General features: G+C 31.1%; 1 protein-coding gene across 1 annotated transcript; it reads left to right on the top strand.

Moving 5' to 3' along the window:
* Positions 1-4,221: 4,221 nt before the first annotated feature.
* LOC124357308 (zinc finger protein 622) lies at positions 4,222-17,860 on the top strand. The gene is made up of 3 exons (XM_046808977.1): positions 4,222-5,348; positions 8,873-8,980; positions 15,807-17,860. Exons 1-3 carry the CDS (start codon positions 4,420-4,422, stop codon positions 15,913-15,915), a joined length of 1,146 nt encoding a protein of 381 aa, XP_046664933.1. The 5' UTR covers positions 4,222-4,419; the 3' UTR covers positions 15,916-17,860.
* The last annotated feature ends 120 nt before the right edge of the window (positions 17,861-17,980 follow it).

The following is a 17,980-nucleotide window of genomic DNA, read 5'->3' as shown; positions in this document are numbered from 1 at the left end:
TCTGTGTAAAATACTTAGTTATTTGCCTAATCATTATTAAATTTTAAAATACACCATAATTTAGGGATACTGTGTGTGTGTGAGTTTTCAAATCTTCTCAATTCTAACAATAAAGCGATAGCAGCTGACTAGATGTTTTCATCTACATACCTGCAGAATATAATATGACGTTAGTTAAATCTGAGACTAGTTTATATCTTGCATAGAGTATAAAATAATAAATAAAATATCTTTCAAGCTTCTCACTCAATTCTCAGCTATTATCATGTCTTTATAAAAGGATTTAAAAAAATTACTGTTTTGTTCTTCCACGAGGCAAACCTTACAATTTACCTCCGGAATCATTCTTAAACAATATACAGACATTACTCACAACTACTATACATAATTATTAATTAACGATTATAATATTATTTAGAATTGTAATAAATCTAAAACATCTCTTCTTTATATAAGCCATTAAGTTGACATTTTAAAGAAATAAAATACTGTTTCTAAGAAGTTAGTTACCTCCATCGAATCCATTCCTAATTCTTATTTGCATTAAACATACTTTACAAACGTACGTTATCTCAGAGGAGTTTTGGAACTTTCCTATTTTGATCGGATTTCCAGATAAGTACTAGACCGCCAGCCAATAACCTAACAGAAAATTCTCTCGGGCCCCTGCAGAAAAGGAGTTGTGGTGATATTTCCTAACGAAGCAAAGGGGAACGAAGTAATGAATTTTACAAATTGCCTTGTAAGTAATCTTACGTCTATACATGGCTATTGTCAAAGCAAATATCTATATAATTGGAGGTTATAGACCACCAAGTGAAAGCTTTAACATCTTGTCTAGCGCTCAGAACCTTGTTCACACTGGAAAATGCCCCATCGTAATCATGGGTGATAACAGAGTTGATAGGTTTTCTGTTTTTATTGTACTTTAAAAACAGACTCGGCCAGTTATAAATATCATTAGGAACGATCGATCTCAACCACTAGTCTAACTCTAAATTCTAATTTATCGACGGGTTTTGTGTGTTCTAACGTTGATACAAGCAAAATTATTATGTTCATTTAATTACAACTGACTTCTTGGATCATAATGCAAGGCTCTGCACAGAAAATATTCTAAACAAAAAATTCACCTTTGTTCATTTGAACCAATACATAATTCTCACAGAGCCTGAATTGTTTTTAAAAATCTGCTTCATTTAGAACCATGGTAACATTTTTATAACACAGCTGTGTTCTAAGAGCACTGGATATTAAAGAACAAGCAAATGCTACTTACTTTCTGCCAGCAGAAGGATGACGAAGCGGGAACAGCCGCCAAAACAGGCGTACGACCTCTACACTCGTAGTAGAACCGAGAAAACAATCACCTCCTTTGCCAACTCATACAACACGCAAGATTTATTTGGGAGATTATAAACCATGAAAGGTGCAGACACCAAAAAGAGTGAACTACTTAAACTCACAGCTAGTTTGACCCACGAACTTTTGCAATATCTAAACAATGTAAAATTTATTTTGATAAAAATACTTGACATCATTCTCTGTAACGCTGGCCAGACCACAAACAATCGACAACCTAGCTAGAAAGACTACATGGCATTGTGTCTAATTTCATCCCTCATCCTACTACACAGGAAGAAGAACTGTACACAGTCACATTTCCAAAAATAAAAAAAAAAACATCAGCAGGTATCGATGACTGTCGCCCTCGCTACTGAAACACCGCAATGAAGAAAGATATTCCTTCATGTTACTTAATCTACCTGCCATTATTACAATATGTCTTTCCAATGAAATTCAAACTTGAAAAATGTTGTAACCATACGAACATAAAGGCAAAATAAAATCAGTAGAAACCTACATACCAATACTTATTCATCAAACAATATCCAAAGTTGTTTAAATAACCATACTGTCCCAGCTGATAACCCAATTGATGACAACTCAAATGTGATAACTATTTGACTAAATAAGATGGCTTCTAACAAGAAAGATCCACTGGCTATAGTTCAACTGATGGAGTTCGTTATCAATCAACTTGAACAAGGTAATTTGATCATTTATTGTTGGAAATCTTAGTAAGGCCTTTGATTGCATACACCACTCTCTACTTGTATAAACAAAATGGAAACTATGGGCATTTGGGAGTATCGCATTACTGGCTCGCTACCTGAAAGACCGGTAACAATGATTTGGACCAATATTCTTTACTTTACTGACAAATTATATCCCAAGCTTTTTTCTAAACTGAAACCGGCTGGACACGTTATGTCGAGTGATCCAGATAAATATTACCTTTGAAGAGGTAGAATATCTAGAAGAAGTACAAAGAGCATTGAATATATTTTATAACAAGTTAATGTGAATACTACAAATAATTAAATTCAGCGAAATAACCATAAACAAAAGATAAATCTCAGGAACGTCATGACACACTGGATAAAATACTGAATATTAAAAGATATTATATATTTGATTACAATACATATTTTAGATTATTAAAGAAGACAAACAGAAATCTATATTGAAGAAGTTTTATTTTATTTTTATTATTTCAACGGCATAACCATTTTAACAAGTAAGTTTCAATTTTATCTACATGCATAATAATTGACCAAAGAAACTAATTAGTAGACAAAAACAATAGAATATGCAACCAGTGAACAAAACAATAGATACATAATGAAACAAATAGATATGAATTGTAGGATGCATAACAAGAAAGTATAAATAGATTACAAGTAATGTGTAACAATAGATAGATAAATATTATAACAATAACAAAGAAAGATGCTTAACAAGAACGATGCAAAACAAGAAATGAACTATTACGTAGGTAACAGTTTTGAAAAACAATAATAAAATAAAAGACTGAGACACAACACATGCAGGGTAGGCGTAGAGACGAGCCAATAATAATAACAGCTACAGTGATGCAAGCCGGCTTTTTATTGCAGATTTGGATGTGTTAAAGATGTCGAGGTTGGATGGAATGTTGTTCCCTAGCCGCTGAATCCTCAGCATTGGGCCTTTGTTGCATAAGAGGAGGAAGCTGCGACATTGGTGAAAGAATTCATGGCTCTGGTTCCAAACGATGCCTTGAAGTTCATTTTTTCTAGAAGGTCAGGGCAGTCCAACTCAGCGTTGATCAAACGGTAGAGAAACATCACATCCTGAATACAGCGTCTAGAACTGAGTGATGGTATGTTCAGGAAAGTAGCAATATCTTGTATGGGGACCTCTGTGTATCTATAACCAAGTTGTTACAAATTTGATAAGGACGCTAACTGATGGTATTCTACATAATAGTATTAGCATACCTTTAACAGATAATAAGTTGTGATTTAGCACCGAAGTAAATCAATTTATTTTTTGTATCTAATAACACACAGATTGTCGCTAGAGAAGATATTGTATGAGGCAATAGTATCGTATAGTAGCATATAGTATATATTTTGTAGTTCATACAAAAGGAGTCTTGGTTTTAAAATGTTAAATAGGAACGCTTAAAACATATTTGTATACTATGACTTGGAAATTATAGTAGACTGCACAAATGAAACAGTATTTCACAATATTGTATCTATATTTCACTTTAGATCTTGAAGGCGTATTGCATTAATTAGGCTGTCCTATAACTATGTTAGAGACCTAACTTTTGTACAAGTTAAACATAAATTCGGTAGGTATTCTTAAAGATATAAACGATAACAATGCAAAAGTATAAATATTTATTACTTTAATATTTTGAAGTCAGTTTTAATATTGTAATATGTGAAATGTAAAAAATATTACAAAAATACGTATAAAATTAATAGAGATTATACAACTTTTTATGTTACAGAATTGAGTGTCGAATATTAGTTTAAAGTATAAAAAATAACCATTTCATAATTAGCAACCAAACTTTTTCAAGATACATATCCACAGCCCGTTACAATAAGTAATCACTTCTGTTGGTCAGTCCCGTGACTGCATTTCTTTTTTTTATACATTTCCCAAGTCATTACTGTCAAAAACACTATGCAAATGAGAAATGAATGTTAAACAATAATCAATGTGAAACCATACTCTTATAACCTAAGTAAATCTGATAACACAGAATACCACTTCATAGGCGAATTAATTTAAAATCTAAAAATTAATTATAGAGCGAAAATACAATATACTATAACTCGGGTACATGGAAATTCCAAAGCTCAAGATACCATGGAAGAAGAAAAGAGCACGATCACTTGTCATGTGGACTCGGGTGTTCGCTGATTAACTGATGGGAAGTCCCGTTTTTTTGTGTTGGTGACTAGTGACTGCCGACTGGTGTTGTAATCTGTGAAATGTGAAGCAATTCTGTGTTTAGGTTAAGTGAGCTGTGAGATTTTGTTACTCGTGAAGCTGTGAATTTGAAAGGAGTTCATTATGAGTTCAAAATTTACGTGCATTACTTGTCGTGTTGCATTTTTTGACTCTGAAGTCCAACGACAACATTATAAAACTGATTGGCATCGTTATAACCTTAAAAGAAAAGTTGCAGATCTGCCACCTGTCCCTGCCGAAGACTTTAAACTCCGAGTTTTATTGCAGCGTGAACAAGACGAAGCCAATGAAAAGAATGACTCGGTTTATTGTAAAGTATGTCACAAATCATTTAATTCTTCAAAATCATTTGAAAATCATTTAAAATCGAAAAAACATTTAGCACTTGGAAAGAAATCACACGAAGACAAAGATGTTGAACAGCTACAGCAGGATTCAACCCAAAGTGATAATTCTCATACTGTGAAAACTGAATTTGTACCATGCAGAATTGCCTCAAAATCTAGTTCATCTGAAGATGACTCTGACATTGAAGAAGTTGATTCTGATGAATGGAATGAGGAATTTAGTGATAACAATCCAATTTTAAGGAATGATTGTCTATTTTGTAAACATCATAGTGCGGCTATGATGAAAAACTTAAAGCACATGACATTGGCTCATTCATTTTTTGTGCCTGACATTGAATATGTCACAGACATGAAAAGGCTGTTGTGTTACTTAGGTGAAAAAATTATTCAAGGTTACATGTGTCTTTGGTGTAATGATCGTGGAAAAGCTTTTCACTCAGCTGAAGCTGCACAACAGCACATGATTGATAAAGGTCATTGTAAAATGCTCCATGAAGGAGAGGCATTGTTAGAGTACTCAGATTATTACGATTACAGCTCGAGTTATCCTGACAATTTTGTAAATAATAGCAGTGGATTAGATGATGAAGTGGAAATTCCAGTCATTGAAGATGAAGACTCTCAACTCGTCCTTCCTTCTGGAACAGTCATTGGCCATAGGTCTCTTTTGCGTTATTACAGGTAGGTTTTATTGTCACTAAATCGTTTGGTAGTCTATCTGAGAAGCTAAAGTTATATTTAGAGCTGTTGCTGTCTTTCATGCTGAATTTATGGAAAGAATTGGTATTACACCTTAAAAATCACCTGGAAAGGCGGCAATCATCTGTTTCTGAGTGATAATAACAGCAAGTCTCAATTCCTCATAGTAAATACAACGTATAGTCGAACTACATGTCCATCTCATGCTTTAGAATGTTTGTCAGTTACCTAAGATAGATACATCTTGAGTTTTTTTATTTGTTACCGACAGTACAGGTGCAATTTAAGTGTTTTTAAACACGATATTTTTTGGGTTGCAGTATAGTAAGCGACCACCATAACAATCGAATCAAGGTACCAAATTATTAATTAGAATTACTCAAACTACACAAATTCAAAATTTTTAATTACAGTTATTTACAATTAGTTGTGGCTTTTTGTAATGTATTGAATAACATTATTGTTCAAAAATAATTAAATGGTCATTTATATGGTATTTGAATAATGGTTAGATGATAATTTGGTACGGAAAATACTGATCATCATTCATACCTCTGGCCAGAAGTGCGAGCTTCGGTGATGCACTTCTGGCGAAAATATTTAGAAAAACACCACTCAATGATAGTACCTCAATGCAAGCTCCGATTAAGTAGGTAAGCTTTAGTTCACCAACAGAAATGGAAACACGAAATCAATTGCAGCAAGCGACACACTGACTCGGAAGTGATATTGTAACTACTGGCAGCAACCTTCACTATTGCTATTTAACCATATAACAATACAGGCACCCAACAATAATCAAAACTTACAGTATATTATCGTTTCATTAAAACACTATGTATCTTTATAACTTAACTAGCTGTTTCCCGCGGCTTCGCACGCTTTACGTAAGCCTTGGCTATGTATTTGCACTTCTGGTTCAAGTGCATTATATTTCCAACACCGATGTAGAGTTTGCCTTGTTGTCACGATCAAGAAAATCTGTGTATGCTTATTACGAGTATATAGCCATTATACACGTACATGTATTTTATTATAAAGCGGTCTAACAGTCAAGCTTTAAGTTCAACCATATAATATACAAACATATATTCTAATAGTCTTTAGCAAATTAATATACGTAACTGTCTCGTAATGCAGTTTATAAGGTTCGGGCGCTTTGAAAACTTTTATATTTTGCAGCGCCACCTCGTGGTGAGTTTTATAAATGAGTATAGCATATAAACCTTCTCTGTCGAAAAGTACATATACATTCAAATTTTCATAATGATAGGTCAAACAGTGTACGATTCCATAAAGGACAAACACACAAACATTCCTATATATATATATACTAGCGGGCCCGGCGCGCTTTGCTGCGCATTTCAATAATTTTTTGCAAAAGTTGCCCGCGGCTTCGCACGCAATTTCCCGTTGAAAACAGTACACTATATTCACTTATTCTTTTTCTATCACATTCTAAACATTGCTGAGATAATTGATAGTCGTTCCATCGTGAGCCTCTTGGGCGTATTATGAAGGTATGTACCATATTCCTGCCTCTATCTAGCTGTTACCCACGGCTTCGCACGCAAATCTTAAGAACCGAAGTCCTTATATTACTTAGTAAATTTTTTTTTTTACTATAATAAATTTTAGATTAAATTAGTTATATCTCCGATGCCACGATTGAGCTTGCTTTGTTGTCTCGATCGAGAGAGAATATGTACACACGGAGTTTTGAGAACCATACTTCTGTCAAAAAAAACAACTAAGGTTGATTTTATAACATTCTTTATATTTGTAGCCAACGTAAGATAGTAATTATGATATCTGCATTACTCTTCTGATCAAGCATGAGCATGGTTTATATTAAATAAATATTGCAGTTAAAGGTGAATTTTTACGTCAAATTTGAATTGTATTATCTGGATAGTAAAGTCTATGTTTAACAGTGATTGCAAAAACAGTTTAAACAAAATTTGTCGTTTCTCTTAAGCTTACTCTATGCTTTAAAACTATAAGTGTCATATATGTTTACAAAGAACAGCTGATTAAAAATTTGAAAAGACGTTAACATATGTTTGCTGCAATGCATTTCTTATGGGTATTTCTGTAACCAGTGGGGCGGAATCCTGAATCGGGAAAGGGATGGGCATAGCTTATAAACCTTCTCCGTGGAAAAATACATATACGTACAAATTTTCATCATGATCGGTCCAATAGTTCATGATTCCATAAAGGACAAACATACAAACATTCATTTTTTATATATATAGATTAACAAGTATCATGTAACTTTAAAATAATTGTAAGCAGCTGTAACGATAATGTGAACACAATCAATCATGAAGTTTCATTTTGATAATGAGTCATTATATCATTGATAATCATGATCTTATCCAAAAACACCATAACATCCCAAGACCAATTCTTGAGTAACTCATGAACACAATACAGATAACACGATAGACAGTACACAAATAGAAATGAAATATTGGCCTGCTTAAGAAAAAAGATTTTGTTTCTAAACAAAACTTGTATTCTAATACAATATTTAAAAAACTTGTTTGTTTGTGATGGATACTGTTGTAAAATTATAATTTGTCAGGAGTACAGTAAGAATAAGGTAATAAATGAAAACTAACAGTTAAACCAACCTTGTTTGTGAAAAACATCTTTCATCTACTTTAGTTTCATATGGAAGTTTTTATGTACTATGCAACCACGTAATTATCTGGTTTTCTTTTATTTGTAGGATTAAACTTCACTTTAATAGAACTGTCATAAAATAACCTTAAGAAACTCAAAGATTGGTATGAAACTGGAGAAAGTAAATTCAATTTGACCAATTTATAAGCTTTCTTGTATATTTTCAATAGTAAATTTATTTTAATGTAATTTTCATAGTGTTTTATTAAATTTTAAAAACAATATTTTATTATTGTATAAGTCAAATTAACAGCATAAAACCCCCATGTATCATGTGACGCTTGTGTTAGTGGAAAGTATAACATTGTGTGTTTATTTATTCACGGTAAACACCATTATACAACAGATCATAATGTACAAGATGGCAATACATAATGTAATCTTATAAAATTTAAGGAAAACGTTCATTGAAACTAGTAACAATTATATCATACATCAAACATGAGTAAAAATAATAATAGAAACAACAAAGCCATATAAAAGAAAACTAGAAATATAACAATAATCATAAATCAAGCAATAATAAAAAAATAAATTAACATCAACAAATTTTTACTTTAAAAATAAATGCTTGAGGGACTTTACACTGTCGAGAAAGATATCGTCTGATTTATTTATATAATTTCCGGTTCTATGGAGCCTTGGCATGCAACTATTATATAAGTATAATGTTGAACTCTAGACAGGAAAGAAGTCATTTGGTAGGGTGTATGTTGGCACTCTGAAATCAACTTAATTTGGATCACCTTGCAATTTACCTCATTGTGGATGTTGTTTCAAGACTTATGTAACCTTTTGTCTTTTTTTTTTTTCAGGCAAAATCCAAACCGTATAATTTTGGCATGCAGGAAAAGTATCAAACCCGTTCTAATCCAGTATAAAGCTCTTGGATGGACCGAAACTGACAAGAATGCTGTTGCAAGGTAATTTTGGTCATGCTACACTTAAATCTTTGGTTGTTTACTTCCAATAGTTTGAACTGTGGTGACACACACAGAGGTAAAGAGAAGATTCAAGATGTGAGGAAAGGTTGGACTAGGCAATGCTGGATTTACAGATTTTGAGACCTAAGAGTTTTATGCAGCCCTTTCTGTTATATGAATTTAAAATTACGATTATTTAAGTACATAATTTTCTTATGTCAGTTATCAGTTAGACTGGAAGCAGTAAGAATCTACTGTAGGTTGCTCTGCAGTTGGGAGCTGTTTAGTTTGTTCATTCTGTCTGTGTGTGTTTTGTTGAAAATGTTTACCTGTGGTCACTGTGTCCTGAATATTGCTGTTCAATGTGAATGTGCTACATTTGTAGAATATAAACTTTCTCAGAGTGTTGAAGTGTAGAGCTTTATCTCAAGAGAATAAGCCAAGGTGGTCTTGTAACAAATGTAAAAGCATTTCAGGTAGTCTGTCTAGTACAAATAGTGTTTCATCTCAAGTCTGATGAAAATGAGGAAACTGAGTCAATTAAAAATGTTAGGTAAAATTGCACAAAAATTAAACACCATAGACCTTAGGTCCATCATCTAAAAATACCTTAGATGATTTGAAAACTCAAGTAAAAGAATTAAGTTAGTTGAATTTCAATCCAGGCAGTAAGATGAAATCCAGGTTGAAGTTAATGGACTAGAAGTAAGTCAAGATAATAAAGATTTGACTGAGGAAGTTACAAAACTGAAATTTTAAAACAAACAGTAGCAGGAAGACTTAAATTGGATAGTTACTTGATTCAATACATTTGAACACTATGAACGAGGTGTCACTTTGGAAATTCATTGGTGTTGAGTAAATTGCGGGAGAAAAGCTTGATGAGCCAGTTAAGAAAACTGCTCAAGAACTGAACTTGGAATAGACTACAACTAAATGGAAATAAAATCAGTGCACAGATTACCAAGCAGAAATCACAACAGGAAGGCATCAGATCCAATTTTAATATAGTTTGTGAATAAAAACTTAAGAAATTTTTTGCTTCAGAAGAGTAAGGGGGCTACTTGATTTCAAGAGACATAGTGGGAACTTCAACAGTAAGACTGTACTTTGTTGAAAACCTAACTGTCTATAGAGGCCTGTTGAGAGAAACCAAGCAGGTAGCAGCTGAGAATAATCTTATCAGTGTGTAAGAGTAAAATTCTTGTAAGAAAAAGAACCAATGCCCAGATCGGAATTATTTTTCAGTTTCTTCCGTATAACTTGCATAGTAATTTAACCCTCCAAGTGATACTCATATTACTCTACAGTGATAGGCCTTTTTATGATGATGCGCAGTGTTTTTTGTTTTAATTCATAAAACATATCAAATATACCTGAAATATAACATATTATATATTAAAATGTTCACTATAATATGTACTAAATGGCAATGATACAGAAAAATTTACCAAGAAAATTTTTTTCATTGTATTATTTACTAATGACCTTGAAAAAACAAATTTTTCCAATAAAAAATTATATTTTTGAGGCTATTTTTCACAATTTCCATAGTAACATATTTGAAATTCATTATATACAAAAGATTCACAATTTAAGTTTGAACACAAAGATGTATAACACTTGTAGTTTATATTTACATGAAAATTGATTTTGAATATGTTTTTCACCAGCATAAACAAATCGAAAACTGCCAAAAAATGTACTTTTCATCAACAAGTTCCATATAATGTTTATTTGTATCTGCTTGAAAATATACGACATAGAGTATCAAGTAAAGGAACTCTTTCTAAACCGTTTAGTATAAAATATAGCTGAATTCCGATACTAGTTATTATTTTACGTCGTTTTTCACGAACGGCTCGGACCGAGCCGTTATCGATTGAGACGGGGTCCCTAACGGCTCGGTCTGAGCCGCTATCACTTGGAGGGTTAAATGTTAAAGAAGAATTGAAACGTAATTTAAAATTAATTTTTAATTCATCTGTCAAATACAAAAATAAACACACATTTTTAATAATAACCTTGCAATAATTATAAGTTTGTTCACATACTGAACAAGTTCTGTTAAAGTTTCATTTTAAACAATGGAAAATTGATTTACAGTAGTGATTTTAACATGTGTATTGTAATAACAACAATTAATTTATCTTGGTTCATCAACATATTTGTAGTTTAAATAAAAACTTTGATAGTTTTTTATTTTTAAATAGTTTGGTTATAAACCTTGATATAATTGTTTTAACAGAAGCCTGGATTTAGAGTAAAGACAAGGCTTTTATCATCATACCTGGTTACAATGTTATTTGGTTCTGCAGGCAGAGGAAATCGTTGTAGTAGTATCATAGTTTTATTTAAATTAATGAGGGATTTTATTGAGTAGTTGGTGTTTATCATTAATGGGTCTTTTACTGACATGTATGCTACCATATAATGTAAGTATTAACATTTTGTGTTTATATAGATGGCAGGATTTGGAAAGTGTATTCTTGGATGGTTTATTGCATTGGTTAGAAAATAGTGCCTATAAAACTAGTATTAATAGGTGACATGAATATTAATTTAAAATCAAATGAAAAATGTGTTGAATATTTGAGTAGTGTTTTAATGAATGGTTCAGAGTCCCAAATCAATATTGATAAATGTATTGACCCTGTAAGTCAAAGAGGGGCATATTTTGATCACATTTTCATCAAAACAAACAGTATTTTAACCAAGCAGTCAGCAGTTTTGGAATCATTAGTAATAGATCACAGAGCCGTGTGCTTTTCATTGTTTATAGAGGAAAATGTAAAAAATGGAACTAAAAAACTAATAAATTATGATCTGCTCCGTAAACTTGTAGCATAGATTAGTTGGAACAGTATTTTATTGATCAAAGATGTAAATGTCGTTTTTTCTACTTTCTTGGACATTTTAAGGTCAAGTATTCAAAATTCATCAATACATAAATCTAGAACAGTAAAAGAAAATGGAGAGAAAACTGAAACCATGGATCACCAATAACCTGTGTCTTGCTTTGAAACAAAAGGAAAAACTATATAGAAAACTAAAAAAACCAAGTTAATAGTACTACCACTTTAAAGCAAAATTGCGGATACATTTAATAGCAAATTGAATAAATTGATAAAAGAAGTGAAAATAAAGTATTACAGTAAATTTTTCAATAATAAGTCACAGGATTCTCATAAGATGTGGGAAATAATAACAAGTATTACAGGTAAAAAAAAAGAACAAAAGTCTAAAACTGAATAGAATGTAGATGGAGAGTTACTGTGTGATAAAAACTGTGATTGCAGATCAGTTAAATTCTTTTTTGTTGAAACTCAAAACAAATCTTGTCACTTTCAATTAATGATGACTACAATGGAATATATGATAAAACTTTCAAAAATAAAAACTGTACTATTAAATCTATGTTTTTCTCTCCAGTTTCAAATCAAGAAATAATTGATCTAATAAATAATTTAAAAATAGGGAAATGAACAGGTGAAGACAATGTGTCTTCAGTGGTCATTATATCAATTAGTGATATCATTGCACGTGTTCTTGTTAAAACTTCCAACAAAAGCTTATCCTCAGGAGTATTCCCTGATAAATTAAAAATTGCAAAAGCTATTCCCATTTTCAAAACGAAAAAGAGAATAAATTATTATTATTATGATAACAGAAATCAGAGATTCTTTATTGATATTCTTTAAGATTACAAGTAGCGTCAATGAAAATAAGATATACATAGTTATTAGTTGTCTTATTATAAAAAGTATTAGTGGTCTTAATTGAGTTGCCTCCAAGAGTAGAATTCCTCTATTGTATAGATGGTTCTCTGCAGTAACCAGTTCTTCATTACTGTCTTCATTTTCTTGAGATTATTTTGATTATTCTTGATTTCTTCTGGCAGAGCATTAAAGAGTTTCTTCCCAGCGTAGGTAGGTTTTTTTTCAAATAAGGCTGTTCTTTGAAGAGGTAGTGGGAAGTCTTGATCATGTCTTGTATTATGCTCATGGAGGTCACCATTTCGAAGAAGGTCTCTTTTAGGCAGTCCAATATTGTTTCTATTATGTAAAGGGATGTTACCGTAAGTATTTTCAATTCTTTAAACGTAGCTCTACAACTTTCTCTAGGTTCTAGGTTGCCCATTAAATGTATTGATTTAAAAAAAATTTTAAGTACTTTTGAAAGGTTGAGTTTTGTTGTGCTTCCCCATGCTGCTATCCATACCTTAGATGACTTTTCAAATAGCGCATAGTACGCTATTTTAGTTGATTCAAGGTTGCTAGTTGCATGGGTTCATCGTAAGGCATATAGAGATGGTAACATAGTAATAGATTAACATAAAACTTGTAGAATGAAAAGCGTGATTTCTTTAAAGTTGTTTAAAAAATCATTTTAACCTAAAAACACAAATATTATATTTGTGTTTTTATTTATATAGTAATTATAATATATAAATATAATTAAGCTACCTAATTATATTTATATAGTAATCACTAGCTGAGAGTAATACAGTTGTATGTGACTTTAATGTTAAGAGAATTTTACAGTTTGAAATGTGTTATCTCCGTGTGCTGCTTTTACAGGTCTATAATTTTATGAACTATATATTAAGTAGTCATTTGGTAATCTAATTTTAAAATAAATGTACAAGGGTGTTAGGGTTTTGTTATGTTAAGTTACTTGATATAGTAGTAGTATAATTCAATACAAATAAGACATAAGTTTACCTTCAGTGCCAAGTCAAAGATTTCAGGTAGATATTTTTTTAAATACAAAATTTGATATTTCCATGTTGCTCTATACATTATTTCAAAATCTGATGAACAAACATAGTGCCATAATAGAAATCACCAGCAGGTTTCAATAGTGGAACAGATAGAATGTTAAATTTGGCTTTTGCTATCACCAGCAAATCTGCCAGCTGTGGGGGAGGAAAGTTCTCTTTTAGCAAACCCCTGCTTAAATATTTTCCAAATAGTTCTTTTTATAATATGCATCTCACATTGTTCATTTGGATTTCCTAATTAAACTCATTGATGTAGACTTACATACTGGTTAGGTGATGTTGATTGATTTATAACGAGGTATATAGTATTTATGGTCTGTGTTTTACCATCTACTGTTAAATTTAGTTTGCCGAGTTTCTGCTGGATGTTGTTAAGAGGTCCTCAACTAACCAAATAATTTCATTTGCTGAGCATTATTAGTCTGATTATTCTTATTTCCATTGCTTGCTTCATCTAAAATTTGTATCGTCTAATAGTTTGTTTTTACCTCATGTACAGTGATGAAATGTTAAAATGTATATGATTTTAAAGTTAATAAGGTGTTGTGTAGTGATTGTGAGTGTATTTTAAGTAACAGTGCAATTATGGAAGTATTAAAAATCTTTATTATACTTGCCAATATACAACTTGAAAGTTGTTTTAATGTTAGCAAAGTACTGTAATAGAACTATAGACCTTAAATGTAAATACTTTATTTGTGTCAAAATATTCCTTATTAAGTTATTAATATTTTTTTATTCACTTTAAATTATAAATATTGTTAATGTAAAAAATATGGCTGCATGTTATGTGAAAAAGTTCAAAGACAAGTATTTTTTTATGTTTAACCATGGAAGTAATCAATCGACCCATTTAGTGTCGGTCACGTAACATCCAAAGTGTAATTGACACCAATAGGATCGATTTGTATTTTCCCCCTAAAAGCATTGTTACAACTGCCTATGAGTTTTTAATGTTAATGGTCTTTGATTTTGTTTTATCCTGTTTCTAGTTGACAATCTGTGTGGATTTCCTATAATGAGTTTTTGTTAACCTCTGTCTAGAAGAGATTGTTGTCTGTACAAAATAATTTTGTTCTTTGTTAAGAAGCTTTTTATATCCAAACTGAGCAAATTTTTATCATACACAGTTGATTATATAATACCTCAGAATGGGTGATCCTTGTAGATCAAAGTGAAATTTGTGACATTCCAATGGAGTCTGACATGACTGACTTTGTTGAGTCTGAAGTAGAAGTGTTGTATCTTATTTTCTTTTTTATTAATTTCAAAGTAAAAACTGACTTATACACCGTTCTACATTAGCTAACATCATAAAAACGTAGAAAAACACATTAACTTCATTGACACAAGAGTCAATTTCATTGTGGTTATTCAATTGTGTTGCTAAGCAACTGAAAATGAGCAAACATTGGCCATTGTGCTTGTTTTCTCTGTAAACGTAAAAGTTATTTCCACTTTTACTTCTAAGCCCCTCAATACTATAAATTTTTGTGTCCACAACTCAGTTTCCTACAATTTGGCTATTTTAGAGTTTTGAAACATCTTATATTTTATTATTATGCGGATATTTGTTGTAATATATTTTTTCACATGTCAAATAATAAATACAATATATACTGTACAAAATAGATTTATTTTTATTTTTACTTTAAAATATGTAGCTTTATTTTCTGATTCTTAACAAGAAAAATTATATATAACACTTTATGCATATACTAAATAAAGATCTTTTATACAATCCCTGTAAAACCTACAAAAATGCTTATAGACGCTTCCAGGGTTAATTAGTATTATAAAAATCATTATGTACTACCACAGAAAGTGTAGTTTAATAATCATTGAAATAATGTATATTATAAACAATTCCTTATTTGTAATTTTGTTTTATTAGTTTTTGTGTTTTTAAAACAATTAACTTTTTAACGTTTATTTATATTTATTTGATACATGTATCTTAAATTTCATAGTTTACAAAGAATTGTTGTGATAATATCAAACTTGTTACCACAAAACTCTTACAATGTTTTTATTTTTTTCCAGGAAAGCACGAGATTTGAGGTTTATGAGACAGGTCCAATCCAAATACAACATGAAACTGGGAATAAAAGCTAATAGTTTGAGCATCAAGAGACCTCAAGTTAACTATTAAGCTATAGCTATTAAGTTAACTATTTGAAGTTGACATTAGATTGTTAAAAATCTATTTAAAAAAAAAAAAAAAAAAACATATTATAAAATGTCATACTTTGGTTTTGATTTAGTTTCAAGTTTTGTTCTATTAAGTTACTCTTAAAAGATATTGATATATTCAACTTACCTCTAAAGCTAAGTGAGACCATCAATCTAAGAACACTCCCTCTAATAAACAATTTTTAAAGCATTTAATACATTATAAACTTGTTCTTATTTTCCATGATCATCATACCAAGGTAATTTGAAGTCTGTTCACCCCAATGCTGCAGGAACTATTATCACGTGATCAGGACACAATGAGGATAAAGCTGTGCGTTGTCTTACAATCAACCAATTTCTTATGTCCAGTACTCTGAGAAACATGACTGTAAATCTTAGTTGTTAGGCTTATAAGGCCAGTGTCATGACTGTTATCAAGGTTTTCCAGTCAATACTGTTTTAAAAAAAGTTAACAAAATTAAATTTGTTTTACAATATTTTAGCTTTACTGTGAAGAATCTGTCTTCAGTAAACAAGTGTTAAGCAAGAGCATATTGCATTTTATATATATAAATCATTTTGTGCACATTTTGGGAAACTATTGTCAATCTTATTAGCCTGATGAAAGGAAGAATTTGTAAAATGAATTGTTCTTGATACATAGTTGAACGATTACCTATAAATTAAAGCAGCGATATATACAGTAAGATATTCCACACAACCCAAAGTGCCTATTAAATCCTTTTTATTGTGTAGAATACCTAACTTATTGAAACAGAGAAAATGGTGTTTTCAATCACCATGTACAAGCAAATCAGCTGACGCTTGAATGCAAGTGAGAGGGAACGTTAAATTTTGTATACACCCCGGCTCTTGTGTATTTTTTCTGTTTCAAATATAAAAACCTCTCATGTCATTAATTTGGTTAGAATAACCTGCCATCTGCATGTTCACGTCTAGGTCAACAAAAACAGTTCTCCGTGCACTCAGTGAGTTGCTGCTGCCAGAATTAATAGTTAGGGGAATGCCGGCCTTGTGACTATCCAGCAAGATGAGACTTACTCTGAGTGTCTGTAGACATTAATAAAACTTTTCCGATTCAGCAAATCTAATGATGAAGGAGCAGGCAAATCGCTGCTCTTTGCTTTTGTTCCCGACAAGCATAGATTTTTCAAAACCCAAGAATTCATCCTGCAGTTTTATAAAAGAAAAAGTACAATAACTGTTATATGCTATTAAAGATGTTTAAGAACAGAGTTTAAACTTCATTCACACTGTAACAAGGTTTTAGCTGCTGTTACTTTACAAATTTAAGTGTTTAATTGTATACCTAAAAATATGGATATATTTTAAATCAAAATTGTATATTTATAATTATGTATTTATACTAATATACATTGTTACTGAATATTTCACACTACTTAATATATTACTAATGAATAAAGATGTTACATTTACATGGTCAGTGCAGTTAAACTAAAACAAACCACATATGAAGTGCAGTGTGTAATAGTATCCAGTTCGATTAGTGTTGAAACATATTTTTATGTGTTTTAGTGTCTAACATCATTGCGAGTTAAAAGTGCAAAAGTACAGTGTTGAATCGGATTACCATCTGTACAGACAATATAATGTACACAAGCACTCATAACAACAATCTCAGATGATCAGTATCATACAGTGGTTAAATATTATAATTAATAAGTAATTGAAGTGTTGTGTAATGTATTTTATGTAATTCTTCTGTAATATATGTTAAATATATTTGATAGTTTGGATTAATATTCCAGGTTGTTACTTCGGTGTGGAGTTTACTTGTTGTGGTGATATTTTTCTACTTTATGTAAAGTTTTGCTTGTAAAATAAATATATTTTATTGCCAAAAAAGGATAAAAAATAAATGTATGTTTGTTGTAAGTTTATTATTGATGACAATAATTTAGTCTAAGAACAGTAAAACCCCAGTTAACCGAATTCAGGTCTACTGAAACGATTCCATGAATAAATAATGCGTATAGAAATTACAGAGCAAAATAGTTTAT

Source organism: Homalodisca vitripennis, chromosome 3 (assembly GCF_021130785.1).
Source record: "Homalodisca vitripennis isolate AUS2020 chromosome 3, UT_GWSS_2.1, whole genome shotgun sequence".
Classification (NCBI taxonomy): domain Eukaryota; kingdom Metazoa; phylum Arthropoda; class Insecta; order Hemiptera; family Cicadellidae; genus Homalodisca; species Homalodisca vitripennis.
This window is presented reverse-complemented; position numbering and strand designations above follow the sequence as displayed.

Coding starts and splice junctions, on each gene's coding strand:
- LOC124357308 (XM_046808977.1), top strand. CDS start 4,420: ATGAGTTCAAAATTTACGTGCATTACTTGTCGTGTTGCATTTTTTGAC. Junction 5,349..8,872: donor TCTCTTTTGCGTTATTACAG/GTAGGTTTTATT, acceptor TTTTTTTTTCAG/GCAAAATCCAAACCGTATAA. Junction 8,981..15,806: donor GACAAGAATGCTGTTGCAAG/GTAATTTTGGTC, acceptor ATTTTTTTCCAG/GAAAGCACGAGATTTGAGGT.